At 40.5% G+C, this 24,611-nt stretch overlaps 1 protein-coding gene across 5 annotated transcripts in view; it reads left to right on the forward strand.

Annotated features, from left to right (window-relative positions):
- Positions 1-20,437, forward strand: part of dlc1 (DLC1 Rho GTPase activating protein) — a 126,974-nt gene extending 106,537 nt beyond the window's left edge. For all 5 annotated transcript variants that reach the window (XM_079898694.1, XM_079898692.1, XM_079898693.1 and 2 more), the window contains 13 exons: positions 2,807-2,878; positions 4,053-4,134; positions 4,975-5,038; positions 6,778-8,351; positions 8,881-9,060; positions 9,939-10,098; positions 10,928-11,135; positions 14,351-14,564; positions 14,906-15,020; positions 16,820-17,032; positions 17,639-17,856; positions 17,970-18,143; positions 18,810-20,437. In XM_079898694.1, the coding sequence (XP_079754820.1) occupies positions 2,807-2,878; positions 4,053-4,134; positions 4,975-5,038; positions 6,778-8,351; positions 8,881-9,060; positions 9,939-10,098; positions 10,928-11,135; positions 14,351-14,564; positions 14,906-15,020; positions 16,820-17,032; positions 17,639-17,856; positions 17,970-18,143; positions 18,810-18,906 (3,371 nt within the window). In that variant the 3' untranslated portion in view covers positions 18,907-20,437. The remainder of the gene's footprint in view (positions 1-2,806; positions 2,879-4,052; positions 4,135-4,974; positions 5,039-6,777; positions 8,352-8,880; positions 9,061-9,938; positions 10,099-10,927; positions 11,136-14,350; positions 14,565-14,905; positions 15,021-16,819; positions 17,033-17,638; positions 17,857-17,969; positions 18,144-18,809) is intronic.
- Positions 20,438-24,611: the final 4,174 nt, after the last annotated feature.

Genomic DNA, 24,611 nt, shown 5'->3' on the forward strand with positions numbered 1-24,611 from the left:
AAAGGCAAGGGAAGTGTGGTCGCCGCCTGGCGTGGGGATCCGCACAGACTTGCGGGGAGAGCACAGGATGCGACGTGCGTACACAAACAAAAAAACTCTAAGCTTGCATCCCATATTCGAAAATTAAGAGTGGATGTGTGTACTGCTTTGAGTGCTGAGATGGCAAAAAAAAACAGTGTGTCAACAGCCTGTGCTCATCTACGTGACATCCATTAGTGTGAGAGAGTGTGAAACAACTTCTCAAGTGTGTTTATACTTATCTATCTTCATAAAGACAGCATGTTTGAGTGTGTTTTGGGTGTACAGCTGTGATGAATGTCTGCTGTACTGCGCTTAGTGAGTTTACCCATAGGAAAGAAAAGTCTCCAATCAGATGTCTTTAATATCTCAATTGTTTCTTATATAGATTAAACGAAGAGTGATGTTTCCCTTTTCAGGTGCAGTCACATTAGCAAATGTCAGCAGAATTTTGCAGGCAAAAACATTTATTGTCCACTGTCAATATAGAGTAAAGATGTATAAAGCACTTCTCACACAGAAGTCACTTTCAAACCAAGCAGCTTTCTGTTGGTGAATGCAGTGAACTCAAGTGATCATCTTATGCACAAGCAATTTCTGTGTGGTGAGCTGTTTTCACCCTCACGCAAAGCTCCTGATCATATGGAATCCAATGGGATTGACTTGACTTTGCCCACACAATTTCGCTGAGCAATGATAAATGTTACTGTAACTTTAGACCAGTGTTTCCAACCCTGTTCCTGGAGGGACTGCAACAGAACACATTTTGGATGTTTCCACTATCTGGCCTATCCATTTCAGGTCTTGGAGTCTCTACTAATGAGCTGATAAGTTGATTCAGATGTATTTGAGTAGAAAGAGTTTGAAAATGTGTAGTGATGGGATGCCTTCAGGGACATGGATGGGAAACACTGTCTTAGACAGTTCTCCTGAGAAAAGACCCCAGTAATCTCATATGTCTCTGCATGATTTTTTGTGATGCCATCTCAGTTAAGAAAGCCTTATTTACCGTTGGTGTCAGACAGGCACCTGTGTGATAGCGGCCCATTGTGACCAGGCGGGGGTCGGGGGGTGGGCACCTTGCTGATGAAAGGAAAAGTCAGTCTGTGAGACACTGCTGTGGAGCCTGTGTGTGTTTGTGTGTCTCTTCATCATTTACATTTAAATGCATACAGTCCTCTAACATTCTTGCAGCTGGATGGTCTTAAGTGGTGCCTAGCCAGTGCAAACACACACATATCTATGCACACACTTACACAGGAAGCCACGGCGCTCATTACAGACCATACCAGAAAAGTATGTCATTATTTTAAGTGTAGGAAATTCTTCAAAGTTCACGAACTCCTAAAAAGCGCTTTCGGGCAAAATTCTGTCAGTTGCTTGAAAGGAATCCCGCCATGTGCATGTGGATTCTTGAGATTCGAGATTCAGTTGCATGTGTGCAGTTATTTTCACATTGCCATTCTTGATGTCAAAGCACGTTTTGAAATACTCCTCTCTCTCCTGCTTTATTCTTCTCTCTCCGCCGGCAGAGGACCTCCCTTATCGCGTGCCTTTGTTGTTGTCATGCGTGCCGTCACTCTCACGCTCGTTCGAGTGGGGAGTCACGTATCCCCGCTAGTAGAGACAGAGTCTGTGTCCTTTCCTCTGGGCAAAGTCGGCAGTGTCTTTTTACACACGTCTTTCTCTCACGTCTCTTTTCCTTTGCCCCTCCTAATCCCTGGCCTTTTTTTCTTTCTGTTGAAATGATGGGGAACCTATCTCAGATGGTCTTTCAATTTTGCACGGCATCTTTGCAGTCATTGCAATTACAATAATTGGAATTTTAGAGTCTGGAATGTGCGCAATTAGCCATCGAGAAAAGCGAGAGGTCCCTCTCAGCTGATTACAACCTATTGTGATCTGTGATTGTGTAGATTGTGCTTGTGATAGACCACAGCATGGCCAGCACAGAGACGCATTAGCTGTGTTGTACCTTTAGAGGGTGCTAAAGTAGAACTATGTCTGTGTAGAGGTCTATGTAGAACTTTTACACAAATACAAAAGAGTTTAGATGCTTTTTATCCCCTCAAAAAAGTCCATTAACCACAGTGATAATCCCCCTGGAGCAGCCTGAGGTTAAGTGCCTTGCTCAAGGGCACAATGGTTATCAGGAATGATTGTGATCTCAGTAACTCGCCAGTTCCTGCGTCATGCCTGCTTGAGTTCAGTTCAGCAATCTTTGAGATCCTTATCTGCCCATTCACCATCACATAGTCCGATAAACACACACACATAAAAAAACTTGACATTAACTTTCTGGGACTATTGAAGAGCTTTCAAACACTGGTTTTGTAATTTTATACCACATCTTGATTTCATATATGCATTCTTAAGCAAGTATTTACATGGTGCGAGTGTTGCTAGGAAAAATATCGTCTTTAGTGACAGAATCGCAGTTAAGTTCCTAATTCTGACACCTCACTGTGTGAAACAGGCCTCCAGAAGGAGTCAAGGTGCTTTCAGTGGTGTTTGCCATTTGGCATGTGGTATCTAAAGGGCCGTTCACAGTTAATGGACAGGGATGTGGCACTTCTCTGCCGCCTCAACAACAGTTCTGACTGCTTTGGACGGCCAATTAGCAGTGCTGTCTCAAACATTACACTATAGCGCCAAGTTGAAAAGTCAAGATAACCAGCACTCAGCGAGAGTTTTTCCTTTCAAAAGATGGTTATGAATGCTTCTTCATTATGTTTCTGCTTAATGTTTTCATGAATTTTAAATGTCAATCTCTTTCTCTCTCTTACAGAAATAGAGGCGAAGGAGGCATGTACATGGCTGAGGGCTGCAGGTTTTCCACAGTATGCTCAGCTTTATGAAGGTGGGACCCTTGACTTTCCAACATCACCCGTTCCTGACTAAAGGACATTGCGTTACAGTGGCCAGTTATGCCTTGTTAGCATGCATTTGTCTAAAATTGTGGTTTTGGTTAGAGACTTTGACTAGTGTTTAGTGCACATGCTCATCATGCCATTTCCCATTCCAGTTCCCCCATCTTCTCCCTATCATTTCCTATCCTCCCAATAAAGTGGCAAAAGGCTAAATAGGTCCAGTGATGTCTTAATCGTCATAATATTCTTCTTTGAGTGGGAATTTTCACTCTGTAAAATTGAAAATGTGATCAGCATCACAATTTACCGTTGACTTCAGCACTCCAAAATGTTCTTGCTCATTCAAAAAAAAAAAAAAAAAAAAAAAAATTTATTAATGAAAGCCACTGTCATATACAACTCATACAGGAACATACATACAGTATGTCAGATAACGCCACACCTCAGGTGTCCAACATCGCACACTTTTGACCTACTGACTCCTGCCATTGTGCCATGAGAGAGGCATGTTATCGGTTTCAGAAATCTGAAGTGTGTGACCAACTGTCATGATTGCCCCACTATAGATAAGAGAGCCAGTACAGTTAGGAAAAGGTCTTCAGGAAGACAATAAAATAATTATGTTATCACTTTCTCACTTGTACAGACTCACGTACATTCAAGTTGTTTGGTCTTGAAAAGTTGTAGAGTTTCCCCAAAAAACTGAATTAATGATTATTAAAAACTTAGGTAATAACGACAGTCTGGGCTCTCTGAGGGTTGCTGAGCACCTATTGTGATTCCAACACCCCCTTCCTACACACACACACACACCTCCCACTGTTGAGCGCTGCAGTATTGCAGCTGTGTTTGTTTGGCTGGCTAAGATGTACTTCCTCTACCTTTTCAACACTGGAGGAGGGGAGGTTTGTGTGTGTGTGTGTGTGTGTGTGTGTGTGTGTGTGTGTGTGTGTGTGTGTGTGTGTGTGTGTGTGTGTGTGTGTGTGTGTGTGTGTGTGTGTGTGTGCGTGTGTGTGCGTGTGTGGGGGGGGGGAATAGAGTGCAGGCACACATTCCACTTGCTGCCAACACCCCCCTTACACACATACACTTCAGTCTGTTGATTGGGTCTCCATCCTTTTTATATTAAATGTATTTTTAATTCATTTCTGTTTTCTCTTTCAGATGGTCGGTTTCCGATTGAGATTTCATCAGTTACCAGAGATCATGACTTCTTGGATCAAGATGCTATAGAAGCCTTGTGCAGGTGAGACACACATTTACCCAAAGGATTATTTTGTTATATTTAGCTCATTTATAGACACATTTTTTTCCCAGTTTTCCCATTCCCATGGCTCTAAAACTGTTCATGATACAATGTTAAGACTAGAAAAAATCTAAACATTTTAATTTTAATCTAGACAAAAATCAATTTTAAACATGGTTTTCTTACTTTGTCAGGCTTTAATAATGAGCTGATTTTTTATCATTTGCAGAGTTCAGTTCTATACATAAACTGACTCATCTTAGAATAATTTAAAGAAAGAAAGAGAAAGTGCAGGACTTAGTGTCTTCACTCCAAGAATGGTCCATCAGAGACCAGCTGGAGCTCACAGACATCTGGAGGCCATTTTCTGGTGCCAGCCCCCCAATGCAGACAAACACACATTCCCCCCTAACTCAGGGTCACATGACACCAACCAGGTGGCTTCTGGGATAAGCTTTCCATCTCTTTTGTTGTATTGTTGTCGCCACTCCAGATTTCTACCTCCTTTTTTCTTTCTTCCTTTTTAATTCTCTGTCCGTCTGTCTTCCTCCTTAATCTGAAGTTTATCCCTCAGCAGCTCATTATCGGGCTTGGCTCCCACCTCTCTCATCCTCTTCTCATGTTTTTCTATCTCAGTCTGTATCTCTATCTCTTGCTTACCCCTCTCTGCCCCCTCCTCTCTTTCTGTCTCTGTCCATGGTTTTGACTCTGGCAAAATCTGTTTGTAGGCTAATGACTGGATTTAGCCTTTGTTTGCAACCCCATGGTTCTTTTCAAGGTATCTGCTTAAAAAACTGTCACAGTTTCACTCATTAATCTGTATGTGTGTGTGTATTGCAGGAGACTGAACACCCTAAACAAGTGCGCTCTTATGAGATTAGAGATCACCCCTCAAAGAAAGAGAGTAAGTGTCTTGTCAGAAATCCCTTTCTCTTTATTTTGTTAAATCATTTCACTTGCCACCCTCTTACTTTCTTTTGTCCAGTCAAAGATCCTAAATGTATGTAACTCATGTTTGCTTTTTGTGTCAGTTAATTATAAAGAATGTCTCAAGGGTAGTCTGAATGGCTTTTATGTCCAAATGAAGGGCTTTCATTAGCTCCTCTCCTTATGATTTCCTTTGCTCCTGTTTGTCATGTTTTCTCACCATATATCCTAAAACCCCCCTCTATACCGTAAAAGGAAGAAAATGCACAATCTGCCTTCGGTTGTTGGTCACTCTGTCAGTGTGGTTTAAGAGTGAGTGTGTATAGTCTAAGACTGCCCCAAAGCAATGACTTAAACTACATGCAGGTCGAGAATGCAACAACAAACAATCCAACTATGCAATCACAACAGGGAGCTTAGGAAGATAACCGTCATGTCTGACTGCAGCTTCTTTTTCTGCTCTTAACATTTGTAAGTCTGAACAATGGCAGCCTTGTCAAGTGTGCGTCCAGTTAAGAAAGCTGATGACCCTTTAGTGTCATCTTGTGTTGATGGAGTCAGAGGTAGAGGTCAGGAGATGACTTGAGGAAGTGATCTGCCTTTTTCAAACATACAAGCAGAAACCATCCCTGGAATGCATTGATCTGTTCAGGTGGCCTCTGTAGGGTCCTCCTCTGTTCCTCATCTTCCTGTCCATGCAGCTTATTTTAAAGTGAAAACAGTCTTTTTGAATTAATAGCGGATTTTCTGGTGGCCAGTGAAGGAACGTTGCACACCAGGTCTTCGTTCCTTCTGATCAAAGGCTTGCCCTCAGGGACTATAAAATAACAACCCAAGTTTTACGAACTTTCGTTGCCTCCGTTATTATGAGCCATGAAGGAGACACCTCTGGATCCCGCGACCCCCTGTTAACCGGCCAACTAGTTTTGCTTTTGCTGATTAGTTAGGGCTCCAGGACTGTTCTAGTCTGATCTACAGCAAGTCTGTTCTACAGCTAAACTGAGATCCACTAACTCAACCAGGGGTGTTAACTTATCAACTAGTTCTATATTCCAGAATCCACTAAATTAACTAGTAATAATCATAATTATTTAAGACTATTTTAACAGGTTGATTGATGATAGAGATCATGCTTTGCAGGACACATACATGTAGCTCTAAAATATGTTCACCTCCCATCCAACCCCTTTGTCCAGGATTCACATCACAGGATACATGGTTCTTCAGACTTGCTTGAAGTGATTGCATTGATGGGGGATGGGACCAGACATGCCCTCTCAGGCTGGGGTGTGAACCCTGAGAGCTGGCCTGGAATTTTGTGTCCACCACCCCCTTTCTTCCATCCCTACCACCCTTAGGGAGGAGATAGATTAACCCGAGTAAAGCAGAGAGGGGGAATGGTGAACATGTGACTGTGCTCTGACATGACTAAGCCCACCACAATGCAATCTTTTTCCTTTAGTGGACACTGGTTTTATGCATATGACACCTTATCAAGCCCAAGAGGCTTGTTAGAGTGAGCAAAATGATACCTCAAAAGAATTAAGGGAATAAATGATACAATTGTGACACTGAATCACTTCCTGCAGTAAGAAAGGGTCTCTGATTTAGGTTCATAGTACTTGTCTTTACTTTTACAAATGTGACAATAACACTAATGTCATTAATGTTAATGATTTTAATATGTCGCTTTAACTCTCTTCCATATTATTTCAGAGTGAGGACTCTGATGAGGATGAGCCGTGTGCCATAAGTGGCCGTTGGACTTTCCAGCGTGACAGCAAGCGTTGGTCTCGTCTGGACCAGCTGGACCTGGATGTATTCTCCCCTCCAGCTGGAGATACTGGCCCCTTCACTCCCTTCCTTTCCCAAGATGAGCGTTTTGCCAGAGGACCCCTTCTAAAGGAAGGAGTTAATGCTAGTGCTGAGAGCATTTTAACGGATCTTAGTGAGCAGCCAGAGGTGGGTTCTCTGCACAGCGCTGGTAGTGGAGGTCGAGGTGGGTCCCTGAGTACCACCGTACCATCCAGTCCTGCAACAACCATCTCCAATGTTAACACAGCCACCACAACCAGGGCGAGCTCAGTTGCTAGTGTTTGCTCCTCTGGAACGTCGGGCGCCAATGAAGACTCCCTGTCTGATGGGCTTCCATCGCCGCTGGAACGTGGTAGCTTTGCATTTGATCTAAAACCAAGCTTGATAAGTAGTGGCGCTGAAAAAAGCACACGTTCAAGAGCGAAGAGCTTCTTGAAGCGCATGGAAAGCTTGCGGCTACGCACCAGCAGCAATGCAGCCTCCAAGCGCAAGAAGAAGGGTGTAGCTGGGCAAGGCAGGCTTGAGATCAGTGGCCCAGTGCTGAAAGAGGGTCTTGACGAAGACAAACTGCGACGCCTCAACTGTGTGGACATTGCAACTCTGGATCGCAATGCAAACCGAAACATCTCCTATTCAACGCAGACAAGCAGTGGGAGTGCAGGGAGTAGCCAGTCAGAGGCCAGCAGTGGGAGTGCTGTAAGTACGCCCAGTCCGGTCTCAAGAGCACGTAGTCACAGCACAGCAGCTGGGTCCACCAAGAGAGGTGGTATGTACCTGGAAGGCTTCGACCCATTTAATTTTGTTGTGCTGCAACCTTCGGTAGACCAAGAAGGAAAGCAGAACCACCAGACCCAAAGTAAGAGGATGGAGCCCAGCTCAACTGCCGAGAACAATCGACGCAACCGTCAGAGTTCAGATAATAGACAGATAGATGAAGAAGAGAGTCGAGAAGAGGAAGGAGGTGTAATCTTCTTTTATTTGCCTGAAGGCCACAAGCCTGGCACTTTTCCTAAAGCACTTGCAGATGGAGGATCCTATCGTAGTGGCGACAACAACTTAAGCCGGCGCCCACCCCGGAGGGGCTCTGCCACCTCACTAGACAGTCGATTGAGTGTCTATGATAATGTTCCTTTCTCAGAAGTGGGAGATGATGAAGACGAAGCAGAAGGAGAGGATGAGCCAAAACTTGAGGACGTGTTGGAGCGAGTCAGTGGCCTGCAGCAACTGGTCAATGCCTGGTCAGAAACAGGAACTGGGGAAGAAGAGGATGAAGAGGAAGAGGAAGGGGATTCAGATTCAGCCCTTGATTCTGCATCTCCTTGTCCATCATCCCCACTGCAGAACCACTTAGAAGAGACAGAGAATGGCAGTGACCAGGACAGCACTGGAAACCCGCTAGCAGAAAGGGATGAGACACTCAGCTCACGTGAAAGATGTGACTCTGGTGTGGGAGCATCACTTACACGAGCCAACAGGTGAAACTCTTACACACACTGAGTAATCTATGAGACAGATATTTCTTATGTTTTCTTATTGGCAGTTCTACCAAAACCAATCATGTAGTAATTTAGAGCTTTGGCAAAACTGTATGGAAAACTATCATGGCAATAAAGCACACTGAATTAAGGGAAAGGGAGGGAGAGAGCATGTCAGAACGGCTCTCCTTACATAACAAGGGACTTGAAGGATACAGAATCCTAGTGGAATGTACCACAGGAATTCTAACCCCCCACCTGGTGATAGAGGCCTTGATTAATCTCTGTTATCTACAGCTGATCCTTTAACTTGTGTTTATGTGTGTATACACAATATGTGTAAGTCAAGGTACTTTTTCGGTGTACTTGTGAGAGTGAATGTAGTGTTACCATAATAAATTCTGTGTGGTTTATGACTTGCAGTTTATAAACACTAATTTATATTTGTCTATAATGTCTATGTTTTGAACATTTTGTGATTGCTTGAGCTTGCTTAGGTGTAACTTTTGTGTGAATGTTTATGTTACAGACCTCAGAAACTGCGCTGGCCAAGTTTCCAGATCTCCCACAGGCCAAGTCTGTCGTCAAGAGTGCTACAAGTTGGATGTCAGTCAGTTTTGCAGATGAACCTCCTCCAGAAATACAGCCTGCTCAAACTTACTGCTCTACTGGAGAGATACACACCCACCAACAAGCTTGGCTTCAGCTGGTGAATACACATCATAAATACACAAAATCTATCTATCTATCTATCTATCTATCTATCTATCTATCTATCTATCTATCTATCTATCTATCTATCTATCTATCTATCTATCTATCTGTCTGTCTGTCTGTCTGTCTGTCTGTCTGTCTGTCTGTCTGTCTGTCTGTCTGTCTGTCTGTCTATCTCTTTTCCGCTTTTCCCATCTCTTTTCCCGCTTTTCCCTTTTCCCTGCTCATTGGGGTTTGGCATTGCTGTGGCTTTGCAGTTTGGTAAATTATCTGTTCCTGTTATTAGTGTTCAATTACACACACTTGCACAAAACTACATATAAAATAAGATATTTCAGTGTGTAAAACCACCATACATCATGATAGTGACAAACCTGCAATTCAGCACCTAAGAGACATACACACTTACAAATGCACAGACAAAAACAACCTGCCACATGGATGTCCACACATATGTTTGTTCCATTATATCCCTTCTACTGCTCAGAGCCATTGTCTGCTGTCACAGTGTTTATCCTTTTGTCTGTAAAGGTGGAAACAGCTTTTAGTGCCCCCCCCCCCCCCCCATTAAATACACAATTATCTACACACTTATACACTTGCAAACCAGCATCCTGTTGACACATGCTGCTCATGTGTGCCTCTGAACACTTGTGTAATATTGATGACAATTTTAAAAATCTGCCTTTGTTTGGTATGAATGTACTATTATAGAGATATGACTTGACATTTATTGACATTTAAATTACTACTTTAAATTAGTACTTGGTTATAAGCTTCTTTTATCAAGTATCTGTGTAGCACGATAAAACAGCACTTCACTGTTTGTAATGTCAGTTTGAATTTATATATACTTTTTTGTGTACTTTACAGGGCTGTTCCCAAGTTTATGAAGCGGATCAAGGTTCGAGACTATAAAGACAGGAGTGTGTTTGGTGTTCCACTGCAGGTGATAGTTCAAAGGAGCGGACAGCCCCTGCCTCAGAGTATTCAGCAAGCCATGCGTTACCTACGGAGCCAATGCCTCGACCAGGTGAGAGATGACAGACGTGCACATATGCAAGTACGCACATGTCCAAACATATGCTTCAAAGCTTACAGAAGGTTTCACAAACACGTCATAGCATATCCAACTTTGGTTTGTTCAGTGGTATATTCAGTCCTCTGTAGAAAAACAACAGTCTAAATATTTGTTATTAAAAAGCTGCAAAGAGAAAAATAATGTCTGGTCAAGGTCATAACCTAGTTAAATGATCCCTATTTGAACAGCTGTTTAGTTGTATATCCCCTGTTGTGTTGCTACATGCAACAAGGCCATATTTAAGCACAAGACATCTGTTGTTTTCTCACCACATACTTGAGTTCAACACTCTCAGTCTAGGTTTGCATGTAGCAAAATATGCCTGAATGTCCTGGTTCCATATATCCACTAGTTACATATTACCACAGTTAGTCACATGGTTGAAATTCCTTTCCAAAGGTGTTTGTGAGAAAGCAAGTGATCTATGGACTCTCTCTCTGGTGTCAGATAGGAAGACTACTTGGCAAGTTACATAATAGTTACAATTTTAGATATTTCCAGGCTTCATAACTTATGTTATGTAAGAAGTGGTAGGGAGTTTTCCTAAAGATGTCTTTCCTGTATTTGGGAAATTCACGGTCACAGTGGTAATCCTTCTATTTAGCTGTCAGTTTGAAAATGAATGAGAGCATTCAAATGAATAAGGGAAGATAATTTGAAGCGCCTGCATTTAAAGACATTTTGCATTTCAGTAGCAACTTCAAAACATAATTGGGCGTAATTGCAATTGCAAAGTGTTTTTTACAATTTATACTAAATGTCTAACCATCTTTCTTTACAGGTGGGGTTGTTTAGGAAATCAGGAGTGAAGTCACGTATCCAAGCCCTTCGCCAAATGAACGAATCATGTGGTGCTGGTGGGGGCGGAGTCAACTACGAGGGCCAATCAGCTTATGACGTGGCCGACATGCTAAAGCAGTATTTCCGAGACCTTCCGGAGCCTCTGCTTACCAGCAAACTGTCTGATACCTTTCTGCAAATATATCAATGTAAGAACATGCATAGAATTCACTTTCACTTTCTACATTGTTTTGTAGAAGACCACACACTTGCACTGACATATGCCTGAACAAAATGTACTCGCAAACATTGATATCTTGTTTTTTGAAACAAGAACTCAAACATTAAAAGAACAAGGCATTTCATATCCAGAGGGCAATTCACAACTACACAAAGACTGTACTATACTGTAGATGCTTGTTCTTGGATGGGTGAAGAAATCTAAACAAGTTCAGGAAATAGCTGTCAAATGACGTTTTGGCACCTATAAATCAGAATGTGAATCAGTGCCAGCACCAAGTTGTAACTCACAAGCAGTCTAGTGTGTACTTACCACAGCTATTTCACAGCACACAAACTCTCTAATATGTGTGTGTGCTCACCAGAAAAATATGAGAATCTTGAACAACTCCAAACACGTACAGTAAACCATCCATAAATTAGTCTGTTGATGATGGTACAAGCATACGAAATTGTGTCTGGTTTTGAGCCAAAAACATGTTTCCATTAATTTATTTCATTTTATATTTATCAATGTTCCATTTAGAAAATGTAACGAGAATATAATAGAATTTTATAGACTACTCTAATGTAATTTAAGAGGTCTGTCGGCCATGTGTCAAAAAATCACAGTAATTATTCCATTTGTAGTGAACAGAACATGATATTAAATTGATACTGTGATTTTATAGTACTATTTTCTTGCTTGGACTGGCTCACAATAAGCAGCATTATAGCATTATAACCACTTATAGTGGTCTTTTACTCCAACCAAAATTACGAAGAAAACAACCAGCACAAATATGTCCTCTCAAACACTATAACTGACCCCAACCACAAGAGAGGTCTCAATCCCACACAAAAAAGCAAGGGTTTATATGTGCCTGTTTTGTGTTCACACAGGGTCTTTCATTTCCAAGGGTGGAAATAACAGACATCATCTGACGAACACTCCACACACAATTCCATATATGACATTTCAGTTCAATCAATCCATCCTTTGCTGTTCAAAAGCCGTTTTTTTTCAGTGGCATATTACAACACATTGCAGATATGCTGAATATAGAGATTGTGCGGTTTGAATGGGCTAGATTCTTCTGTCAGTCCAGTTGATTTATATTGTTGATTTCTGAAGTTTGAACACCCCTCCCTGATCAAGACTAACTCCCTTCCTTCCTTCCTTCCTTCCTTCTCTAAATGACATAATGAAAAAGGATAGTGTTGTGGGTGTATTGATTGTATTAACTATGTAGCTATTTTTAGATTAAAATGTGAAAAAAGGGAACTCGCACTGCGTTGAATGACGCTTTGGGGAACGCCTCAGGCGTGACAGGTGTCTGAAATCACTATCATATCACGGCAATATCATTGACTGGCGACAGCCGCTGACTCTCGAGAGAAGAGGTCCTGCTCAGGTCCCACTCATGCTGAAAAAAAAAAAATCGCCTTGAGAGGGGTGTAATCCTCTCAGACGATTTGGCGGCTGACGAGGGTGAGCTGCAGGTGGATGATGAAAGTTTTTCAATAAAAAAGAGAACTTAGTCCGGCAGCGAGTGGGTTGCTGGGTTCGGGCAGCTAGTGGCCCCTTGCTATCATTTCAGCTGGCCTTAGCAGGCAGCTTCTGAAGGCAAGCTTGCACCCTGGCTCGACTAAAGTATTCATTCTCTGCTACTGGTTCCCTCCCGGAACCTCTTTTTATCCTGCCTACAGCCTGGTTTGCCTACCCTCCCCTCACTGAGGGTCACTATGAGTACGCGGACTCCTGGGTCTGGTCAGATGGCCGTAGGCCTCTCGTGAGGCCTCACAGTTAGATCAGCCCTTAGGCCTTCTCAGGCCTCCTCAGTGTTTTGAAACTCAGACGCTGGGTAGATCCGTGGATCGTGGCCGAGTGGTTAACTGTCAGCTTTGCAGGTCCTTGGGTTGGATGCCTTATCTAAAGGCAAGTGTCCAGAGGCTCTGTCTTCGGACAGACAGGAAGTTGGTCAGGCTGAAGTATCCAATGTAAGTGATGCCAGGTCAGGCCTTCCTGGTGGCATTTCGGGTGAGTATGTTCCCCTGAATAGTGATTGGCTGGGGCTCCTTCGGGTTCCCTAGCCACATTCCCTAGAAGGGACCCCTTCGAAATTTGAAGCTGTGGTCTTTGGCCCTTGAGCAGGCCCTGGTAGGCCTTTCATTAAACAATGTTTATGGAGGTTTTATGACCATAGGGAATGCTGTCACTGACAGCCCAGTGTGACCTGAGGGGGAGTGGGTCTAGCATTTCATTTGAATTTGCTGGTTCTGACAGTTGTCACTGCCAATGGGCATGCACTCCCCTTAGCATGGCGGCATGGGTATATTGTTCCCCAAAGCGTCATTCGATGCAGTGTGAGTTCCCTTTCAAAAGGGAACGTCTCAGGTTACGACTGTAACCTTTGTTCCCTGAGAACAGGGAACGAGACACTGCGTCTTTCTGCCATGCATCGGGGCCTGCCTGCCAAACAATCCCTTCAGACGAAAGGTGATTGTCATGTTTGCAAGGCGCCCTTTTATACTTCCAGGTTGCATGTTAATGAAGTCAGCGGCTGTCGCCGGTCAATGTGATTGCTGTGATTTGATAGTGATTTCAGACACCCGTCACGCCTGAGGCGTTCCCCAAAGCGTCATTCGACGCAGTGTCTCGTTCCCTGTTCTCAGGGAACAAAGGTTACAGTCGTAACCTGAGACATTTTGATGATTAAGATGCAATTTGGTCGATCGGATCACAAGTAGATTAAAACCTGGTGTTTTAACTTGTCTCTTTTGTCCACTTTTAACCACTTCTGCCCTGATTTCTTCAAGGGGAGGGTCTATGTATGGGCTTTTTCAGATCTTTGTGTTTGAAATCAGGAATGGTCAGAGAACAATGTGCTTGGTATGTTTTTTCATCTTCAAACCAAACTTGGGTCTGCGGACGACAAATCTCGTCTGGCTAGCACGCTTCCCTTAATGTTTACATATTAGGTCAGTAGGCGGTGTTTTGCTGCTGCTTGAACACATTCGACCACATGAGTACAAAAAGTAATCCGGTCAAATGCGTTTTCGACCACCTCTGGAAGTGGTCGAAAGTGGACAATCTCAAAACATTCCATTTACGCCTGTATTTAGCATCTTCCACTTGTGATCCGATCGACCAATCATACACTGTGTTTGGAGTAAACTAATGTAACAACTCTGTCGTTTTCAGACGTTCCCAAAGAGCAGCGTCTGCAGGCAGTGAGGGCCGCCGTGTTGCTTTTACCGGACGAGAACCGCGAGGCTCTGCAGACTTTGTTGTGCTTCCTGAGTGATGTAACAGCCAGCGTGAGTGAAAACCAGATGACCTGCACTAACCTGGCTGTGTGTTTGGCACCCTCTCTTTTCCACCTCAACACACTGCGGAGAGAGAGCTCCTCACCCAGGTGCGTGTGTGTGTGTGTGTGTGTAGCCTGTTAACAGACTTCACATAGATCTGCTCATCTTTTTAATTGCAAACTACATATTTGGCATGCGACTACTTCATACCCTTAAACCATGCAATTATACTCCATCTCGCTTGAAAAACCGCCCTACAAAAACAGGAAACTAGGGAAGAATAGGTTAAAAAAAAGAGAGATGACTTATGTAAGGCTTTGAATGCCCGCTGCACTTAAAAATGTAGCATTAAATTTTAGCCGTCACACCCAGATTAGATAAGTGCTTTCATCAAACATCATCTTTACTTTACCCGGATATTCCTTTTAATGTGTTTTCCTTATCACAGGGTCATGAACAGAAAGAACACCTTGGGAAAACCAGACCAAAGGGACTTGAACGAGAACCTGGCGGCCACACATGGCTTAGCACATATGATACAGGAGTGCAGAAAACTCTTCCTGGTGAGCATGACTTTATCTCTGAGTAATTTTTGTCCAAAAGAAACACACAAACACATATGTTTTAAGAAAAAAAGCAGACAAAACTTTAATCTCTTAAGCATATCAATGTTATCAATGCCGTGTCAGTAACTGTTTAAAACTGGTGGTCTTATCACTCTGCACCAGATGTGTCTCTCTATCATATGCTGCTCAGATAAAAAGACAAATGCACTGTCGTTTAACGTGCAGACGCTCACGCTACAGCATTTCAACACATCTGCTACCAAAACAGCATCCAAAAACCCCTGAATTTATTTAAGTTAAGAGTAATGCAGATGATACGCAATGACCAATCCTTCCTAATTGCCCATACAAACACTTATAAATGCATACAGAATAAGCACCCATGGTTACAGCTAGTGTTGTTTTTCTATCAGTGGGAATTGTAGAAAACTTTAAGTGAATAAATAGCTAACCCCTGGCCACAAACAGCAGGTTTTTAGCAAATATTTTTGCAACGTACACATACATAGACAGACAGTTTCCCTTTTAGTACCTATTTAGAGGTCAGGAAGGAAGTTCTTAACTGGATAAGTTTAAAATAATGAAAGTCAGAAGAAGTTGAAAAACATAAGAAATTCAATTTTGCATCCGACTGAAATGAAGTCCACAAAGCAGCATTGTCTTGTAATGTTCACCTACACACTTGCACAATTGTTAAACCATGTGCCACTGTTTTTCCTGAGCAGATCATAACAAACTCCATTATTAAGTTAAGCTGATTATGTGGAGCCTTTTACATTAGAAAATAACTCAATTTCGGGCTATTAGCAAAAGTTATTTTCTTCTTAATGGGCTATTTATAGAGAGCGAATAATTCAGAATGAGTAACAGAAAGATAGCATCTTGTATTAAAGGTCTTCCGCCCCTAAATCTGATGAGGAAGGTCTGGCCGCGCTCGTAATGCTTTTTGCTGTACGCAGATAACAAGTTTATCTCAACAAAACGCTGGAAAAGGACAAGAACCATGAAATGATAAACATCACCAGTCAGGCAGGAAAGGGACAGAGAGCAGGACAGGACACGCACAAAAACACGCACAAAGGGCAGAACGCTGGACAACACACACACACAAACAGGATGAGCCACTTCCAGTAACAAATGAATCACTCTTGTCACTTCTCTTCCCTTCACATTCACATATTTTAGACTGACAAAACTAGTATACGACACTGTGAAAAAAAGATTTTTATTAAACAAAGATTAATATAGTACGTTTTACAAGAAAATATTAAAAATTTCACATATAATTCAATGTGTTGCTTGCAGTTTTTTTGTGATTGTTTGTGAAATTTACTTATTTCTGAGTTAAAATTGTTTTTACACCATTTTTTTTTTTTTTTTTTCACTGTACAACCATTATCATGATTTGTCATTAGTAATGTAAAATTGAGCTTACGATGTTCACCCTCTGCTGGTTGCTCCCATAGGTGAAGTTAATGTGTTGATTTGCATGTTATGAACTAGTCATGAGTTTCTCTTTTAATTAATTTTGTTCTCTATAAAACATCCCTGCTGAAAAGACTAGCTTGTATTTGTTTTTTGTTAGCTGGACCCTAAAATGGGTCGCTGGTGTGCTGGTTTCAACATCTTAACTAGCATGATGTGTTTCATCACAAAGATCATGCTGATCTCAGATTTGCTGGTGAACATTATGGTTATGCTGGCCTAACAGCACCAAACCAGCCTGGACCAGCATGAAAAAGCCTGGATTGCTTTCAGGGATTTATTAGTTTATTAATACCTTCTTTTTCTTTCAGATCCCAGAAGAGATGTCACGCTGTAGGAACTCGTACGTGGAGCAGGGCTTGAGTCCCATGCGGATGGAGGTGTTGGTGGAAGACTGTGGGTCCTGTAGCTACCAAAGTCTGCTCAAAGACAGTATTGATGCCCTGCTTAAAGAAGCCAAGGACAAATTCAAAGGTTATGACAGCTGCTCGACTCCAGAGAACGCCGAGCTTGCATATAAGAAGGTAAGGGAACTTTATAAATACACACCCTTTTCGAGTCGCATTTCATGTTCAAGCTCCCTTCCTTCCTTTGCTCATTTTCTTGCTTTTGCCTAATGGAAAAGCTGTCTTTTTTTCCCTTACATCACCTTTTTCATGTGAAAGTGTCTTTTCCCAGCTCTGTTTTGGCCTAGAGCCCACCATGACATCAGTTTGTCGGTTGTTCTAGCACTTCACACCAACCAAAATACACTTGTGTTCATCAGTTTTCACTCAGCCTAGTTCCCTTATCTTTGGACATTATTTGATGTACCCATAAAGCAGGGGTATCCAAACCTGCTCCTGAAGGACCACTAACCTACATAGTTTAGCTCAAATCCTAATTAAACACACGTTGAACCAGTTAAACAAGTTCTTCAGGATAAGTAGATACTTCCAGGCAAGTGTGTTGGAGATAAATTCTGCAGGACATTGACTCTCCAGGAGCGAGATTGGACACCCCCGCAATGAATCAGTACAGAATCCTCTGAGCTACCTATTGAATTGCACAATTAGGAGTAATATCATACAAGTTAAGTACTATTGTGCTGGAACTGGTAATGACCGTATTAGCATCATCTTTCACGACAGGTTCAGGACGGGTCGTCTTTACGGCAGTGGAAAGTGTGCGTGGACGTGCCGGCGCCGGCTGAGGACGTGTTGCAGCGGATTCTGCGGGAACAGGAACACTGGGATGAGGACCTGTTAGAGTGCAGGACTGTGGAGGCACTAGAGCATAACACAGAAGTCTATCAGTACGTCAGGAACTCCATGGCGCCCCATCCGCCAAGAGATCACGTGGTGCTCAGGTGATTAGAAACACAACGTTTTTTATGCTACAATTATAATTGAAATTAGAATCCGAAGATTTCTTTTGTGTTCATAAAAATCCTAAGGTTTTTTTTTTTTTTTTATGTTTCAGGTCGTGGGTGACAGACTTGCCCAAGGGAGTGTGTGCTTTGGTGTGTGTGTCGGTGGATCATGAGAGTGCAGTGGCGCTGGGTGTTCGTACTAACGTTCTGACCTCTCGCTATTATATCGAACCCTGCGGATCCAACAAGAGCCGTCTTACACACATTTCCAGAATAGACTACAGGTGAGGAAAGGAACCTCAATATCTCCTCAGAACCAATATATATGTTTGTATTTAATATTTTAATTCAATTTTTAATGAATTATTAGGATGAGGTAGAATTTTGTGTAAATCCTGAAAAAAAAAAAAAAAGTATATAAAATCTAATATTTAAATTTATATGTATTTATATATTGAATTAGTTATATTTATTTATAGTATTATGGTATATAATTGATATATTATATTTAATAATACTAATAATAATAATAATTATTATTATTATTATTATTAATGGAATATTTATTTATACTAATTATTATATTTTCAATTAAAATGTGTATTATATAAATTAAATATTGAAATGCTAAAATTGTATCAAATTGTACCAATTATTTTATTTTTATTTAATTTGTATTTAAATATTAAACATAAACACAAATACTATATAATATATCTTATTTTCAAATTAGATATTTATTTATAATAATTGTAATTATTTAATTAAAATGAATAAATAATATGTAATATATTATTTAAATTTTGACTAAATTTAATATTTAGTATTAATATGAAACAATATATGAAACAATTTTTTTATTCAATATTTATTTTAAGTATTTTAATTAAATACAATGACGTGTAAAGGACTTCATCACTCACATACTTTTTTTTTTTCTGTGATTTTAGGGGTCGTTGCCCTGAATGGTACAATAAGCTGTATGGTCACCTGTGTGCTGCAGAGGTGGTGAGGATACGAGACTCCTTCACCTGCCTGGACAAATAAACACACACACACACACACACACACACACACACACACACACACCTGGTGTGCACTTTGACGTTTCATTTCACCTCTCAACAAACTCTTGCATTAGAGAGGAAGATGATTTTAAACTCCCTTAACACACGATCTGAGCCCTTAGATGATACGGACTGTCAACTGTGCCGAAATCAACAAGCTACATTGGTCAAAGTTCTTGCCATCAAATGACAAGCCTGAAAGACTGGAAATAGGCGTTCCTGCTGCTATGACATCATCATCCTTGACGTCACAACGCTTGACCTTGTTACTGAATATGTCATAGGGTGACTACATGAGATGGGAGGTGCTTTTGCTTCTGAGAAGCAAGTATGTGTGTGCGTATTTTTGAATGACTGTGGAAGTGAGCATATGAATAGTGTGTCTGATGTTTATGTGTGTGTATTATTGACAAATGAGACATATTCTATGCACTGGCACCCGCTGCAATACAGTGTTTATACCTATTCCTGTGCGCGTCACTGTTACATAGTATCTGCAAAGCTGTGTACAGTGCTTTCCTTACAGAGAATGGACAGATGGATAAATGGATGGACATGACATGTTTGTCTGTAGACAAGACAGATGGTGGTGGCTGGCACACCTTTGAAAGGAAGACGGGAAATGTGTGATGGAGAAAAAGACTAGTGCATGTAGACACTTAAACAGCAGAAGGTTCCAACAGCACCAAAACCAAAGCTGAGACCAATATACCGATGGACCAATTCTTCAGGATTCCACACAGAACTCCAAAGAAGAACATTAATACAGTTTACTCACCCTGAGGCCTGTGATTGGTCGAGATCAGTGCTGCAAACCAATAAAATTCATGTGAGCTCAACAGTTTGGGCCATTTAACATCTCGAGTCCTGGGAAAAGAGCGTGAAAAGACCTGAAAGGATAGGAAAAGCTTTTTGTTTGGGTTGGATGTTCAGGTTTGATTATAGGGCTACCAAGCCAATGTCAGAGGATGGTAGAGAATGTATGAGGAGAAGTGATGTCTGTTTGTTTTTGTCAGTGTTAACCAGAAATGAAGTAAAAGTCTAAAATTGTAACAAAGCTTGCATTTACACTTAAATATAGCCAGGCCTGCGGTCACACTGCAGATCAGAGTAGGAGTGCTGAAATCATCCAACAGAGTTCTCTCTGACGTGATGAGTCCAGTATTCCTATTGAGGCGCTTTATGACTGACGGTCCTGGGTTTGATGTCTCGATTTATTACTACTTACGTGCCTGTCCACGGCGGTGTATCATAAACGTGTGTAAATTAAGCGTATGCTGCCAAACAGAGAATAACGCATGACAATGACAGTTAATTTAAACGCCTCTGTATTTATATCACTCATATCGTGTTTTTGTATGTATCTTATTTTATTGTAAATGTTACACTCTAAGTTACAGAAATGAGAAAGTTGTTTATCTTTTTTATTATTAATGTTATTTCTGTACAGATTAATCATGGTCAAAATGCACTATTAAATGTATTAAAAAAGCATGAATGGCTTCCATCTATGATGCGTTTGTGTTCAATGATTGATGTCTGACTTTCATTCATATTTAAATGTCTGACAAATTTCAGTCTCAATCTCAAATTGATACTAAACTTGCATTAAAACAGTGAATTGCAAATTAATTGAAAATAGAAATACTTTTCCTAAAATAATTTTTTTTTAAAAACTGGCCAAGGTATTAGTATGAGATGTACAATATTTTAAAAAATTAAATTTTTAATTGACCTGATGATATTGATTGACATATTTTATTAAAAAATATATATATTTATAATATAGTATTTATAAATAATAACAAACAAATGCACTCAAATACAGTGAACTAAATATATATGTACCAATAATGACATATTTATTTAATTTATTTTTTAAATGGTACAGAGTTATTGAATTCATACAGGTGTTTTAAGTATTATATGATTAAGTGTTCATTTAAACTATTTGAAAATTATGAATATTCTCATAATTGACATTCCTAGTGACCACTATGGTAACATTTTAGTTTTAGGGTCCAACTATCACTAACTAGTTGCATATAACTAGGATATTGGCTGATGATTTGTACTTATAAAGCACATAATAATGCATTGGTCTGCATGACCATATTCTACATCCCTTGATCCAATCCAATACCTAAACTTAACTAACTGTTAATAAGCAGTAATTAGGAGTTTATTGAGGCAGAATTATAGCTAATAGTAAGAACTGGACCTTAATCTAAAGTGTGACCACATTACTAATAACTTTTTTACTAAAGCCAACACCAATGTTTGAGAAGAAAATGTCAGTGTCTAGTCTCAATGGACTGAACCAGCTGTGTGGCTGGTGATCTCAGCATCTGCTTACATAATGCATCTATACCGCTCAAACAAAGAGGGAATTGTCATTGCAAAGCCTGCAAGCTGAGGCCAGACTCAAAGTCATACCAGCCAGAGATATCTGTCACCTTTACACCCTTAACACTTCCAGCAATCTGATTTCCAAGAAAGGTAAATAGGCTAACACCTCATATGGAGTCACATTTATGAACCAATCCAACAGAAAAAAGAAAAAAAAAGTTGTGCTTTTCTGGGAACTGAAAAACAAGCCAGGAAAGGACAGATAAGATGTGTGTGGAGAGAGAGAGAGAGAGAGAGAGAGAGAGAGAGAGAGAGAGAGAGAGAGAGAGAGAGAGAGAGAGAGAGAGAGAGAGAGAGAGAGAGAGAGAGAGAGAGAGAGAGAGAGAGATTTCAGAGTTTTCCATCTTTCTTCTGAGAATGAGCTAGAGGAGAGTTCCCACATTGATAAATGATAGTGTGATAATGTGAAAGAGGGAAACCAGGACAACACATTCCTCCAGATTGTGTATGCAGTTTATGACTGCTTCAATTTAGTTCGCCACATGTGAGCTGTCTGACAGGAAAACAATGTAGAACAAAGGCAATAATATGGATGATGAAACATTAATAATTTATTGAATTTGTCATTTATTCTTGTCAGTATTTTTTTCTGTGCTTAATGAAGCAGCACTTGAGCTAGGATACTGATATTTCTTAAATATCAGCAGTTACGATTAGCCTATTTAGAATATGATGTATTAGGCATTATGAATGCAATATGAGAATAAATAACCTTGCCTAACTTTAATAGAACAGCCTGACTTTATAATGTTTCACAAATGCATGCTTTTTTCTTTTTTCTTTTTTTTAGTTCAGTCTTAGTTTAATTCAGACTGAGGTCTTTTTTTTTGTAGTCAGTTTGAGTCTATGCAGGTGCTCATACTTTCAGGGAACTGTAAACTGGCAGTCAAATGCAACTAAACACTGTCCATTTAACAGTTTGGACAATTCAACAAACTCGATTCCATAGCATTATTTCCAGTGTTGGGGAGTAACTACAATGTACAAAATAGATCAGTTACAGTTACTGAGAAAAAAAAAGTTTACAGTAGGCCTACTTATGAAAATCTAAATGATAACAATGGGGGTTACATCTGAATATTTTCTTAAATCTATGATGTTTTGAATAATATTAATGTTGCTTTGCCTGTTTTTGATGCGCACGATGCCTCCTGCTATGGCCGTTTCGTAAAGCGATGCTATTCTGATGCCGTTGATTGGCTCTCTTGTTTGAATTTGCAGCGCACCATGTCTGCCAATCACATCAATCCACATTGATTCTGAAAGCTTTATTCTACAATCTGTCTGAGAGTTGCCACCATGGTGAGTGATAGAAAAAAGTGTTCCAGTGCTGGAAATTTAAAAGTCATTTCATCCAGAAATCTGTATTTAAGCTCAGAACTATCTCAAAGTTAAACTGATTTTGTGGTGGCTGTGCTTTACAATGAAAATATTATAATCTTAATTCAAGTGATGAAGGATTTTAAAAGTCTGACAGTAAATCAGTGAGTACACTACTGGTTAACCCTGCCTGGTTTAAATGTTTGAAAATGAAATCAACAGTTGAAAACCTTCGTTAGAAAAGTAGGAAATGTAATCAGTTACATTACTTTAATAAAGTAATTGCAATAGTAGTTACACTACTTCCAAAGTAATCTTCACAACACTGATTATTTCACATAGCCTACGAATAGGCCTATATCTATATATATTTAACAAGCATTGTTTAGGTATTGAAGGCAACATGGTTAAACAGCAAATTGAGGACATGTTTCTCTCAGTCCAGCTACATAGGGTGATTAATCAACTTGTTTGGTTTGTTTTGACATGCGAGATACAGCAGTGAGAAAACTATCCAGGATGTGGTGGCATTCTCTCAGCTAGGGCGTGAGGAAGTGGTGCTCGTTTGTGAGTGAACACTGCCACCTATTGGTCATTATAAGAACACGCAGCACCCCATACACAGTCGAAGTAGCAGACGTATCGGTCACTTTGTCCTTTGCTCTGGAACAGGACTTATGTTATGAAGACATTATTCATGCCCTAGGTTTATACAGGTAAGTACTACCAAGTTTAGAACAAAAACACTGACAACATGAACACTTTTTGCTCTGCAAAAACAGTAGGCCTATAAGCAAGGCGGACGAACTCAGTTACTAAAAGTGCCCACAGTGTGGCAGCACAACGACAGAACATCAATGTTGTCAACCAGGGGACCGGGGTCCTACTAAGGAGCCTCAAGATGACTAAAGATTATCTAAAAAAAACAAAAAAACAAGCATTAAAATAATCTAAACATACTAAAAATAAATTTAAGATATTTCTTTGTATTTGTTTGCTTGTTTGTTTTTTTACTAGCAGATATGTATATCTTTCTAAAGAGGCGATATTAACATTAAGGAACATGGCATCGGACGCACAGAAGCCGATGGCACATGTCGCTATGCTTATTGGCACATCTTGTCTTTATTGGCATATACAAGTGGATAGTGGCATGTGCCACTGACACTGTCGAGGAACATCTCGGCGTATGTTTTGACACCTCCAGTAGTGACTGACAGATGAGCTGGGCAGCTATACTGATATAATTGTGACACAAAATCCTAAACAAAAAGCCTAGTTTAGTGATTTTTAAATTAAAACATAAAAAATTTGCTGCCTTATATTTAAGTACAATCAACTTGGCTGTTTAAGTCATTTCAACTTAAATTACATTAAACTGACTTTTAAAAAATGAGTTGAATCTTGAATAATTTTTTTTTTTTTAAAAGCTGAAAACTGCTCAACTTATTTTGATGAGTTACAGTAATGTAAAAATATATGTGGTGTGGTCATATCATTTTTTTTTTTTTTACAGTGTATAAAAAGTTTTCAAATTTCAAACATGTTCAATTTGTGTCAAGTGCCACTCAGATCCTGGTTAAGTGTTATATGTAATTCCAATGTTGTTGATCACGCAAACTGCCCATTTTAGGAAACGCAACAAATGAAGCTATCATATACAGTAGTAAGTCACTACGAATATTAAATCACTGTCCGTTTATTTTTGGATGATGCTGCAAGCACAACGGTAGGTGTCAGGCACGGCTCTTACTGGCCTACGTCCGCTATACTCACCCCTCCTAAACCTCACTCTCATCCGGGTCACGGCACCAAATGAAACCGGTCCAACTCAACCCGCTCTGAGTGGGATTCGAACCAGCATGGTAGACGGGCATGCTAACAAGGACGCTAAAACCCGCTGTCGCTAGTGTGCCTCTTGAGGCCAGCGGAGTGAGGTTTACATGCACAGCTCTT

This window comes from Squalius cephalus (genome assembly GCF_949319135.1).
Source record: "Squalius cephalus genome assembly, chromosome: 2".
In the NCBI taxonomy this organism is placed as follows: Eukaryota; Metazoa; Chordata; class Actinopteri; order Cypriniformes; family Leuciscidae; genus Squalius; species Squalius cephalus.